Source organism: Gracilinanus agilis, chromosome 2 (genome assembly GCF_016433145.1).
Source record: "Gracilinanus agilis isolate LMUSP501 chromosome 2, AgileGrace, whole genome shotgun sequence".
Taxonomy (NCBI): Eukaryota; Metazoa; Chordata; class Mammalia; order Didelphimorphia; family Didelphidae; genus Gracilinanus; species Gracilinanus agilis.
The window spans coordinates 506,546,674-506,560,270 of NC_058131.1; the positions used below are offsets into that span (position 1 = coordinate 506,546,674).

The window sequence follows — 13,597 nt, forward strand, 5'->3', positions numbered from 1 at the left end:
CTGGAAAGACCTCCAGGAACTGATGCAGAGTGAAAGGAGCAGAGCCAGAAGAACATTGTACACAGAGACTGATATACTATGGTAAAATCAAATGTAATGGACTTCTGTACCAGCAACAATGCAATGACACAAGACAGCTCTGAGGGATTTATGGTAAAGAACGCTACCCACATTCAGAGGAAGATCTGCAGGAGAGGAAACATAGAAGATAAACAATGGCTTGAATGCAGGGGCTGAGGCGGACATGATTGGGGATGTAGACTCAGAACTACCACACTAATGCAACTAACAACAATATGGAAATAGGCCCTGAACAAGGACACATGTTACAACCAGTGGAAATGTGCGTTGGCCATGGGTGGGGGGAGAACGGGGGGTGAAGGGGAAAGTAAGGGCATAAAGTATGTAAACAGGTTAAAAATGAATATTAATAAATGTTTAAAAAATAAAAAAGAGCATGGACACCATATTACAAGGAATTATCAGGGAAACTACCCTGCCCATGCATCTCCTTCACTTTATTCTTTTGCTCCTCTTCATATAATATGATTATCCTTTTCTATACTCCTTCCCTCATCTCCCCATACATTCCTCTTTCTTAGCTTTTAATTTTACTTTTTTGGATATCATTTCATCTTACTCAATTTACTTCCATGCTGCTCTCTGTCTATGTGTACTCCTTTTAGCTGACCAAATAGTAATAATATTCTTTTTATTTATATAAGCATAAAGAAGCACAAAAAGGAAAAAAGGAAAAAGAAACTTATGGTATTAATAAAATTAAACAGTTTATATTCTATACTGGAAGATGATGCATGTAACTCTTAAGAATATTATCACTATTTGGACAGCTAAAATTAAAAGTTAAGAAAAAGGAATGTATGGGGAGAAGAAGGAAGGTGGTCAAGAGCAAAACATTTGTGCACAGGGAACATTTGGTTTAAAGGAGAGAGAAAGATAAAACATAGGAAAAATAAGATGGAGAAAAACACTCAGGAACAGTAATTGTTCAAGTGAATGGATGAATACACCCATAAAACAGAAGAGCATAGAAGAGTAGATTAAAAATCAGAATCTCACAATATATTGCCTATAAAAAATACATTTAAAGCAGGGAAACACATACAGAGTAAAGATAAGAGGTTAAAGAAGAATTTATGCTTCTGCAGAAGTAAAACAAAAAAAGGAAGAGTACTGATTATTTTCTCAGACAAAACAAAAGGAAAAATAAATCTAATTAAAAGAGATAAAGAAGGAAAGTACATCTTATAAAAGGTACCATAAACAACAAAACAATATCAATACAAAATATACATAAAATCAAAGGCATAGTATCCAAATTCTGAAAGAAAAAGTTAAATTAGTTTCAAGAGTAGACAGACAATAAAACTAAACTTGGGCATCTCAACTTTCCCCTCTCAGAACTAGATGAATCTAACCAAAAAACAAATTTAAAAAGTAGCTGAGGAGGCAAATAGAATTCTAGAAGTTAGATATGTTAGATTTCTCGAAAAATGAACAGAAAAGAATGTACTTTTTTCTCAGCAGAATGTGGTACCTACAAAAAAAATTGACCATGACACAAAAAAGGCATAAAAGCCAAAATATTAAAAATTGCCACAATGCAATGAAAAATTGTATTCAATAAAGGGCTGCAGAAAGATTAAAAATTAATTGGAAACTAAATATTCTAATACTAAAGAATAAATGGGTCAAAGAACAAATCATAGAAACAATATCTTCATTAAAGAGTTATCAAATTCCTTTTATGAGGCAGATATTGTGCTGATGCCTAAACCAGGAAGAACAAAAACAGAGAAAACAGAGACATAAAGAATGATACCATAATTAAATTAGGGGAACATAAGAATAGTTTTCTTGTGAGATCTATGAACAAGGGAAGAATTTATGACAAAATATGAGAAAGAGCAATACAAGATGTAAAATGAATAATTTTGATTATATTAAATTTAAAAGGTTTTGTATAAACAAAACCAATGTAACCAAGTTTAAAAGGGAAACAACAAACTAGGGGGAAATTATAACAAATGTCTCTGAAAAAGGTCTCATTTCTCAAATATAAAGAGACTAAGTCAAATTTATAAGAATGCAAGAAGAAATCAAAGCTATTGATAATTATATGAAAAATGTTTTAGATCACTCAACATGTCCAAAACAGAACCCATTTATCTTTCCCTCCAAACCCCTCCAAACTCCAAACTACCTTTTTTTCTGTTGAGAGAGCACTCTTTCCATTACTCCAGATTCATCATGCTGGAGTCATTTTCAAGTCAGAACCTGTATCCATGACGGTATGAGCTCTCTGATAGCAATTGTTTTACTTATCTATTTGTATCCCCAGCCCTTACTTAGCACACAGTTCTTTGCACATATAAAGAGCTTAATATATGCTTCATTCATTCACCTAACCAATGAGGGGCAAACTACAGCCCGAGGGCCAGAAGCGGGCCCCCTGAAATGTTCTATCCAGCTGCAGCAGCATTATTCCTAATCTGATGAATACAATGAGGATACAATACAATGAAACTTTCTTTGGCCCCCTCTTTAAAAAGTTTGCCCATCACTGACCTAAACAATGGACAAATATTGTCAATCATACCTCAATAATACTTCTGATCGCCATTTTCTCCAACTTATAGCACCAAAACCTTGGTTCAGGACTTCATCAGTCCTCTCCCAGAATATTGCAATAGCCCCTAAATTGGTCTCTGTTTCCATTCTCTCCTCTAATTCCATCTCATCACATCTGTCAAACTCATATTCATAAAGAACAAATCTCCTGTTCAATAAATGTCAATGGGTCCTCATAATCTTTAATATTCAATATAAACTATTCTGTTTGGCATTTAGAATCCTATACAATCTGGCTCCAACCTATCAAATCCATACCAGATTCATATTACTTCCCTCAAGGTATTTTCCATTCCAACCAAATTGGCTTTGTATTCCCTGCACATCACATTCTGGAAGCAATTTGCAAATTCCTTCAATTAGAATTTAATTTTCTATGTTCAGAAGTTTGGGGCAGTTCTCTTTTATATTATTTCTTCCATTATAATATTAAGGTTCTTTTGTTCTGTCATGTTCTTCTGGAAGAACTGTGATTCTTAGGTTTTCTCTATACTTCTTGTCTTTAAGATCATTATGTTTTGCTTACATGAAAAGCAAATTTTCTTTAATGTTACTATTTTTTATTTCTCTCTTACATTGTCCTTCGCTTCAAGGTATCTGCAATCCCTAATCTAGTTTTCTCTCTTTTTTTCTTGGTGAGAAATTCCATAAAATATTCCAGATTTTTTTCAATGCTGCCTCATCAAGTACTGATTCATTTTCCTTTGTTTTTTCAATATTTATTTATAGATACTTTGATTTACTTATTAGATCTGGAGGTCATATTTTCTTCTGTTGTCAGTGGTTTTCCTTTTGCTTTCTCCACTTACATTTAGGATCTTTCAAGTTTTCTTATTCCCAAATTTTTTTATAATTCCAGGCTTTATCTCCCTTTATTTTCCCTACTTCTCACTTTCTGACTGTCCCCCTCTGACTGTGGCTTCCTTGGGGGCTGGACTTAAATGCATCTCAGTCTTCTCCCACTTTGAACAATTTGTGTTTCATTAACCTAGTCTTTACCCTAGAATCTTTAGAGAGTATCAGAATTGACCCCAGCTGGGTGCTATACTCTTTTTTTTCTCTCAAGCTTGGTAGAGTATTACACAACCCCTCATGCACACATGGTATCATGTCTTACAGTCCTGTCCAGTTCTCTCTATTCTTTGGCTCCTTAGTTTGAACCTTTGCAGTGCTGTTGCTAAGGCACTTGCTCTACTGGTAACAGTGTTGTTAAGAACCTTATAGTGCTGATGCTACAGGTTTGTGTGACAGAATTTTGCTTCTGAGGTCCTGGCTATCTGTCTTGTCTAGGGCAAATTTCTGCAACTTAGAGCCAAGGACTCCATAACACTGGGAAGAAGTTGATTTTAAGTCTAGGTCCTTGGATCTACTAGTGAAGCTTCACTGCATGGTTCTACTGCTGGGAGTGCGATGCTGAGTGAACTCAGGATCAGTAAGTCAGTTCAGGGTTTTTGAGGGCATTTTTTAACCTTCTTTTGGATTCTAAATATACTAAACTATGGAGACTGCTGTGATTGCCTTATCTTTGGCACATAATTTGTATTTTGGAGAGATCTGAGAGTTAATGGAGATAGTACTCCATCTCTTTGCTCACACAACAAATATTAATGCTGTCAAGAAAATCATAACATCAAATTAATGTATTAGAGAATGTGAACCATCACAGAAAGAACTAATGCTAGAATTAGAAGACATTTAAAAATTATTAGGAGGGAATAATTTTTAAAAATGACTGTCATAGACAAAAAACCCCAAGGAATCAATGGAATCCATCAAAAATATACTGAGTACAGATCGATACAGATCCTAAAAACCAATTAAATAGCTAAAGAACTGGAAAGAATATATTATCAAGTGACAATCCTAAAGATGATCAAGAGGGTTAACAATCTGATCAGGAAGCAAAACAAAAGAATGTGAATTATCAACAAAGAATGCAACAATGTACAAATAGAATCCACAGTACTCTCAGAAGGAAAAAGCAAAGATTCAAGGTGCTTAGATATAATGTAGTTAAGCACCAATTTATAATGATAAAGAAAATACTTAAAGCCACCAGAAAAAATCAGAATTTATTTATCAAAGAATATCAGTTATGATAATATCAAATTTCTTGAGGAAGACAAGAAAGGATGGGCAAGACAGCTTATACAAAATTGAGAAATATGAGCTACGAACCCAGAATTTATCTAGTCAAATTCATTATACAACTTCAAGGCAAGAGATGGACATTTGAGGAAATTTTAGACTGAAATTTTTTCAGAGAAAAATATTTACTTTAAGAAGTCTATGAACAACAAAAAGATAAGTAATTGGAAGAACATTTAAAACAACACTTCTCAAATCAAGATAACCTGGTTACTAACAAAATACTCAGAGTATTATGTTAAAAACTTTCAAAGAACTATTTTAAAAACACAGAGAAAAGGGGGAGGAGTTAGAATAACTGATAAAATGATCTTAAAGCCCAGATCCTATCTTTTATAAGGGAATATTCAAATTTATAAAACTTATACATATTAATATAAAATAATAGAACTTTGTAGTGCCTTGGGGGTTATTTTAGGTTAGTGACAGAAATTACCAGAATAAAAAGGTGTCTTCCCTTCCAACAGAATGACTGAAGAAAAAATAGACCTAAAGATTTTAAAGATAAATGTCAAGACACTGAAATAATCAATAAAAATGAGCAGAAATAATATTTGTGTTTCCACAGTTTTATCAAAGATATGTTGATTGGTTTAACTATACAGAGATAAAAGGATTTTTACAATAGTAAATAAAACTTCTAAAATTCAAAAAATGGAATTGGAAAAAATATATCATAATATATTGGAATATATTGGAATAAATATATCAAATTAAGGTCTGATATCCAGGAGTCAGAGTTTTGATACATGAGCTCTAACAGTAATATGCAGTCTTCAATAGAATAATGATCAAAAGACACAAGCAAACAATGCCTGAAAGAAAATGAAATGAAAAGGTGCCTAAATTTTTTCATAATATGAGAAAGGCAAATCAAAACAATCTTCTAATTATAACTTAAACTCATTAGAATGGCAAAACTAAAGAAGAAAAACCATAAAATACAATATTGATAGACTAGAAAGAAACTGTGATGATGAAATATTTTGGAGTTGTAACCTGTGGATTTAACTGATTTTTCCTTCTATCACTTTATATACGTCTTTCTATATTTCCTTATAATTATATTTTGATGGTACAGTTGATTCTGCAATGACTCTCATGTCAGTAATCAGTTATATTCTATCTATTAGAATAATGCTAATTTGTATGATGTCACTGATTGACATTGCCCATACTTTATAGATAAAAGATTCTTAAGGGTAAAAAATCATTTCAGTACCCTAGCAATGATCTCAAATACTGCCTAATGTTTAGCATTGAAGCTATATTATGCTATGTCATATAAGGATTGCCAAATACCACAGAATTCTGATTCAAAGTAGAAGTAATTCCTTATAAAGGAATATCTTTTTCCATTATTAGCACCACCACCACCACCACCACCACCACCCTGCAAATCCAAGGCAGCCCTTCTCATTCTCCCCTTGCTATTTAGGCCTACTCAGTTACAAATATGTGGACTATATATGATAGTACTTTGCTCAAGTCCAAAATTTCTTCCCATTTCCCTCTAGAACCTGAAACCAGAGAAAGAAGCAGTTGAAATTCTAAATTAGACAATATTGTTCTAAGATTTTGTAGTACACTTTTGTAAGCACTCACAATTGTTCACCTAATCTGTCAACTATGCCAATCCTGCCAAAGTGGCTTGAGAAGGGGAAGCTACCTATGCAGAAAAGATAGTCAGGAAAGGCCATGAGATGGAGCATCATGTGTGCCACTGACTGCCCCTCATGCGTAGAATGCAGTCCTTCCTTTCCTCTGCTCTCTTCCTTCAAGACTTTGCTAAAAAACACCATTTTCTGTAGGGAAATAAAAGACAATTTCCTGATCCCACCTGCTACTAGTGTTTTCCCTTCTAAAGTTACCTTGTTTCAACTTTGTATGTATGCTTATATATTGTATATACATGCTGTTTCCTATTAAAATCAATTAATGAATGAATATTTAGGCGCCTATAATGTGCCAGTTCTATGCTAACTTTTATAATCCAACTACACTGACCTACTTGCAGTTCCTCAAAAACAACACTTTATATCTTGTCTCCCTATATTTGCTATGGCTATCCCTCGTGCCTGGAATGCTGTGCCTCTCACTACCACTTTCTTGGTTTCCCTATATTCCTAAAAGATTAAACTGAAGCCCCACCTTCTACAAGAGACCTTTCCCTAGAAAAACATTTTGGAATTTTGTATTCAGATTCCTTTTCTAGACGATGCTCATGTCCCAAAGAGGTCAATAATAAAATGAAATATCACACACATACACAGAAGAATTTAGAGTAGCACTTTTTGTAGTAGCAAAGAATTAGAAACAAAGTAATTAGGAAATAGCTAAACAAGTTGAAGTAAATGAATGTAACTGGATACAACTATACTGTTTAAAAAATGCATGAAAAGACCGAATGCTGTGAAATTTTCATGACCAAGTTGTGTCCCAAAGAAGAAATGTGAAGAGGCCTACGGATGTGGAGCAGTGCATACAATGCCAGACTTTTTCTCATGTAGGTTAATTCTGCTTCATTTCCTTTCCTCCTTTTTATTCTTTGTGAAGGAATGGGGGTAGAATGAAAGACATTGGGAAATGTAGGCGATGATTAAAAAAAAGATATGTCAGGAAAAGTGTTTTTAAGATATGAAATTAAAAAACACTGACATTAAGTTTCTTAATCTCAAAGCTTTTTATTTTTCTTTCCTAATACCAAATTATATTTTCCCACATAGTTTTTTTCTGCCCTTTTATTCCTCCACTAACGTCACCTAGTTTTAAGTTACATGTTGACTTCATTTAGAGATTTTTCTTAGGTTAATAATAAATTTTTCCTCCTTTTTCATTTTCTAGAAAAGAATTTAAGGGGCAGCTAGATGGCTGGCATTTCCTAATCATGTAGCATGGGGGCAAGTCCCTTAACTCTACTTGCCTAGCCATTATCTCTCTTTTACCTTAAAATCAATCTATTTTAAGACAGAAGGTAAGGATTTTTTTTAAAGAGAGATGTTGACACAATGCTTGAAATTATCACCATAGTTGTTTTGCTTATGTTTCTAAATAAGAAGATGACTAAGTATATCATAAACGATGTTTGTTGTTACCTTTGTCTGCATGGTAAAATCAATTTTGCTAACTCCTTTATTCACCTTTCCAAGGAAAACAAGTGAGTGTTGTCCTTCCATTTAGTTACAACTTCCATATATTTTTTGTTGCATTTATATCAAAAATATCAGTTTCTCTAGCAGTACATCAATCAATTCACTGATTACCAGAAAGAGATCTCACATTAAGGATATCTACAATATAAGTACTAAGTGATTCTTAGCATTTCCTTCTCCCTTTATCAGTCAATCCAACACTCTTAACATGAAAACATAAAAGGAATATATACTTATTTCATGGATTACCATGAACTAAGAATTCATCACTTAGTATCTAACCATCTGTTGACAGATTTTTCTAATATAATTAAAACTCTCACATGGATTATATTGGAAGTCATTCCTAGAGTTCTGCAAGGAAACAGCCTGCATGCCTTTGTGCTCTGCTGCCATAATCTCCATGCCTTAAGAAGAGATTAAATTAGGAATTGTCTACATTAGCTCAAAGGCTTTAAAATTTTTGAATATTAAATCTAAAAAAGAATTTAGAAGGGAGAATGTCAGAATATAGAACTCTTCACTTTGAAAGAGATCTTAGAATATAAAATAAAGAATGTAAGCAACATAAGAGACTTCAAAAGAAAGAATTTTCTAATGTATATAGGAAGACTGAGCTGGAAGAGACCTTAAAAAAGAATGCTGAAATTGGAAGAAATCTCTGAGACTATCTATTCCAGCTAAGGAAAGAAAAGCACAGAGAGGCAAAGCAACTTACCCAGGGTCATAAAACTATTATGTAGAGACTCTTACTCAGGTCTCCAGTTTAAACACACCATTTCCTCTCGTGTGGACATAATTATAAATGATTTCATAACAATAAAATCTAAAAATGTTGAATTAGCAACAAAACCTATCCATACAGTAGAATTTTTCTGCACCTCTCAGATACTGATGACTACCAACGTATTCACTGCATCCATTCAGGCATCAGGCTTTTTGTTTGTTTGTTTTTTTAATTTGTGGGGTTTTAAATATATATTATCCCTTTTCTGGTACTTCTTGTATCTATGGTGGAACAAGTTTAATCTGAAAACATTGTGAAAAAAATACTGTGTGAGCTTACTTGTCAGTCATCATCGTGGGCTGTTCATCAGTGAATTCCTCTGGTGCAGGTACAAACATGCTGACTATGCTGGGCGCTGACAGCAGGCTGGATTTAGTAGCACCTGAGTATGCAGTAAAGAAACAACTGATGAAGAGAGATTGGCTCATGCCTGCCCAACAATGGACTATTTCTCATCCTCAAAAATCCCCAAGTAGCACTTTATACTACAATTTCATAGAGACAGAACTAGATTTCATCCCTCCTCATTCCCTAATTGCATTTTGAAAAACTACTTCAACATTATTATTCATATTTTTAAAGCTATGATCTTGTTTGGTTTTCCTTGCAGAACTCTAGGAGCTGGAGGCCTTTATGCTCCACTATGCCCCCTCCTTTTCAGCTCTGCAAACATCTGAGTATAGTTATGAGTTAATGAAGATAAAAAAGGTAATGGTCAGTCTACAAAAAAGGGTAAATGTGTTTGTGGAGTATCATTCACCAGTTATGGATCTGGATTTCTCACTGGGGTGAAAGAATACACCAAAATATTATGTCAAGCTCCTATATTCTGCTATTTGGGGTTAGATATAGGACAGGGATAGCAAACCTTTTAGAGACGGATTGCCAGTCCTGCCCCAACCCCACACCCGAGACCAAGTGCTTTGCCCACCCACCCCCAGAGACCCAGTCCTGTGCCCTACTCCCCCAACTGAGTACTGGGCTTGCCACACAACTCCATTACCCCATACAGGGGAGGGAGAAAGCATCCCATTGGGCTGTTGGGCTGAGGTGTGGGTGAAGTAAGGAATGTCCTCAGGTAATGTAGAGAACAAGAGGGGAGCAGCTTCATCCAAGTCCCTCTGCCTTTCTAGTAATGAACTCTAGGGGAAGGAGGGAAGGGATGATGGTTGAGTGCCCACAGAGAGTGTTCTGTGTGCCATCTTTGGCACCTGTGCCATAGGTTCACCATCACCAATGTAGAAGAAATATAAAGACCTACATTAGACAGAGATTCAGTCTTTAAAAATTGCATTTTCTATGTAATGTCCCCCTAAAACTAAGATACTCTTCATTTGTTCATCAAAACATCTGCAAATAAAATTTGAATTTGAGTTTAAAGAGCTATCCAGAGTTAACCTACTTAGCCAAAATTCCTTTGCCCTCTCAAAATCCAAATTTGTGTTGTCTTCAATGAAAGCTAGAACCATAACTCTGAAATTAGTTAACATCTACACACACAAAGAATACAGAAAGGCCAGAGCTTTGATGAAAACCATTTGGTGTTGGAAAAACATCTAATGGATAGGTAGAAAGGAACCGCTTCTAAGAAGCAATTCAAACTGACAGCCCAAAGACATCATAATTTCCAGAACAGTAGAAGAATACTCACATTTATTAATGGGAAAAGATTAAAATACATGATAATCATTAAAGAGTCTGAAAATCAATAAATTATCAGTAAATACCATAGAATGGACCAAAAAATTTGATAATATGATCTATCTCCAAACAGGAGAGTGCCATTTTATAGATTTGCATTTCCAAGGTTAAAAAAGAATTTTGGAAGAAACAAAATAGGCTATGTCTTAATCTGAAAAAAAAAAAGGATATAGCACAGCTTCATGAAAAAGTGAGAGTAATGTCATCTAGTTCATGACTATGCTATTATAGGCTTTTTTGTTTATGTGTAGTCTAGACTACTAGTTACATTCTACAAACTAAACATATTCTCTAGTAGTTCTTAAACTCCTAAACAAATTCACAAGAAACAAGAGGTCCAAAGTTAGAAAAAAGAAACAGAAGAATGCTTTTGATAGCATTTGTTTTTCTCCTAAGATTACACCTTTTATACCAATGAATTTGATGTGCTATGTGATTTGGGGAAAATCCTTACACTCCTCAAAATTTCATTTACCCCTTATTATAAAACAAGACTACTGGCATCTTGACATGGTTTGATAAAAGAAAGTTATTTCAAATAATTACAATAGTAGAAATAGCTACAATAGTACAGATCTCTGGTACATCTTTAAATTTTTTTACAAAATGATAGCCAACTATACAATAAAGCCACAGTAGTAGAACCAACACAATGAAAAGTTCAAGAAGAAAGGGGAAATTTGAAATAATTTTGGTAGTTTTGCAATTATTCTATTGTAGGATACAGAGGGCATCATTCTTTCTACTTTAACTTAAGAGCATAAAATACTCTCTCTAAAGAAATAAATTTTAGACAATAATAGCATCAAAATGTCTTTCTCATATGTATATGATCTTATCTTGATTTCTGGCAATGCAGAATCAACAATATATTGATGCTAGAATGCAGAGATTGTTAGAAGCATCAGCCATTAAACAGCCATTTTCACATCAAATGATATAGGTAGCCAGTACAATTCTAGAAGCAGTTAGTGTAATGGGAAAAAAAATTATAGAGAGAGTATAAATGAAGAGAACCAGAAAAGAAAATGAAGGGACAAAACTGAGAAACTCTTACTCTCTTATTGACCACTATACCTGAAATAAGATGAACGTCCTTTTGCTCTCCTAATTGCTAGTATGCTTTTACATTCTCCATGTAACAAGTTCTCTTTTCAGATAGCCTAATTAAATTCCAAGTACCAACAGTGGTAAATATGCCACTGCAGAGCCCCTGAATCAAAATGAGGGGCTAAAGCAAAGATCACTGTTAGTCTTAATGATAATGCCAGCATTTGGTACCTAAAAGTACAGAACAATGATAGAAACTTAAATTTCTAGCAATGAGATCTTCCATTTGCCAGTGAAAGAAATCTGATTTCCATCATCTTCATTGGGAAATCTTTGTGACTACTAATTCTGGCTATTATATTTAGGATCCTGCCCCAATCCTGGCTGTTTATAACAACCTTCCTCTTTAGATATAGAAAAAATGCAATCATTTTATAATGCTATTTGTTATAGTTATTCGCATATATACTAAATTGTAAGCTCTATGAGGGCAAAGGATCTTTTGTGTCTTCCATAGGACCTAGAACAATTGAAATTTAAAATGTGTTAAATTAATTGGAATAGAAAAAAGAACTAAATTTAGCTATGAATGTGGAATTCTAAAATCTTGCTTTAGCTTCTGTTCATTGAGTTTCATTTGGGACCAACAAATGAGAAAACAAGGACATAAAGAGAGTCTTTTAAGGACTAAAATTGTCACTAGTATACAAAGACATGCAAACTGAGACTGAAGATCAACCTGTCCTTGTTCCTTTGAAAAGCAATGAGAACAGGAAATACTCTGCCATCTATCTTTTATAAGGCAATGAAAATGGAATGTGGACAGAGACCTGCACTAACTTTCTGATCTGGAAGAGAAAATAAGTCATTTTTATCATATGGACTGGTAGACTGACTTTCAAAGCACAAACTGGTGACATAGCACCACTTGGAACTCAGATGTGTGCCCATGAACAATAAGAAATGGTAAAGCCAACTTGGTGGTAATATCAGAAAGCAAAAGCAGAGACTGAACTAACCTCTCATTCTTAGTGGTGGTCCCTCCAGTTCAGGGTTTAGGCATATTGGCACATTACACTGACGCTTCCCAGGCTGTATCTGTTCTGTGGATAAACAGAGTATTTCAATCTCCAATGCTACAGCATAGTTCATAACATGAAGACATAAACTAATAATTGTTTGGTGAACCTGATGATCATTTTTAAAGAAATACCCAGGATTTTAGGGTGAGGAAAAGTTTATGTTTAGCTATAAATATTACTTGCATGCAAATTAAACACATCAAAAAAAGACCACCTGGCAACATCAAAGAATTCTGCCTTTGAGATTTTTTCAAATTTAACATCTTCTGATATGGAATGAAGCCACAATGTCAGGGATCAGGTGGAAATGTTTTACACATACACATACACACATACACATACACACACCAGAAAAACTTAAAATCAATTAAATTTTTATTTTATGACCAGAGACAATGTGAGAAAAAATGGCCTAAAAACACATGTGAACATGTGTATAGTAAGATAATGTGTATTTAAGCAATGGTAAAGTGAAGAAGGAAGATCAATACTTGGGAAATGTCTGTTTAAAAGGAATGATGAAGTAAAGAAGCAAGTCAACCAGAGGAGCAGAAATGAAGCATTTTGAAAATGACTGACTTAAATGAATCAGTCAACATCCATGCTAGATGTCAAATGCCTGCCTGAATAACAGGAAAACTCAGACAACTCTTTAGATATTGTAGACGAGAGGCATCCCCTCAAAAAACCTTTTGGATGTAAAAAAGGCGCCCAGACCTGTAGGAATTTATCAGTTTTCACTGCCTCTTTCTGTATTTGCACACTATTATATATGCCTGCATCCTAACCAGTTTAATACTGTGTTTCTCTCTCTTGATTTTGTGCACTTGAAATCTTGCTTCCTCCCTTGCTAGACTCCCCCACAGTTTCTGCATTTTCTTTGACTTCCTCCTCTCATCTCAAATATTTTTGTAGTGGTACAGCTTGTTCATTAACTAGACCTTAGAGTAGTTCTGTGCTGCCCCCTGCTGGATCTGTAATCCTACTAGCTCCTTTTCTGGTTGCCCCGCCTCTTATTACCTAAT

At 34.3% G+C, this 13,597-nt stretch overlaps 1 protein-coding gene across 3 annotated transcripts in view; it reads right to left on the reverse strand.

The window, feature by feature from the left end:
- The window catches only part of UNC79 (unc-79 homolog, NALCN channel complex subunit), a 310,022-nt gene that overhangs the window by 82,441 nt on the left and 213,984 nt on the right, over positions 1-13,597 (reverse strand). For all 3 annotated transcript variants that reach the window (XM_044662137.1, XM_044662136.1, XM_044662138.1), the window contains 2 exons: positions 12,510-12,593; positions 9,019-9,121 (listed from right to left, as the gene is read on the reverse strand). In XM_044662137.1, coding sequence (XP_044518072.1) covers positions 9,019-9,121; positions 12,510-12,593 — 187 coding nt within the window. The remainder of the gene's footprint in view (positions 1-9,018; positions 9,122-12,509; positions 12,594-13,597) is intronic.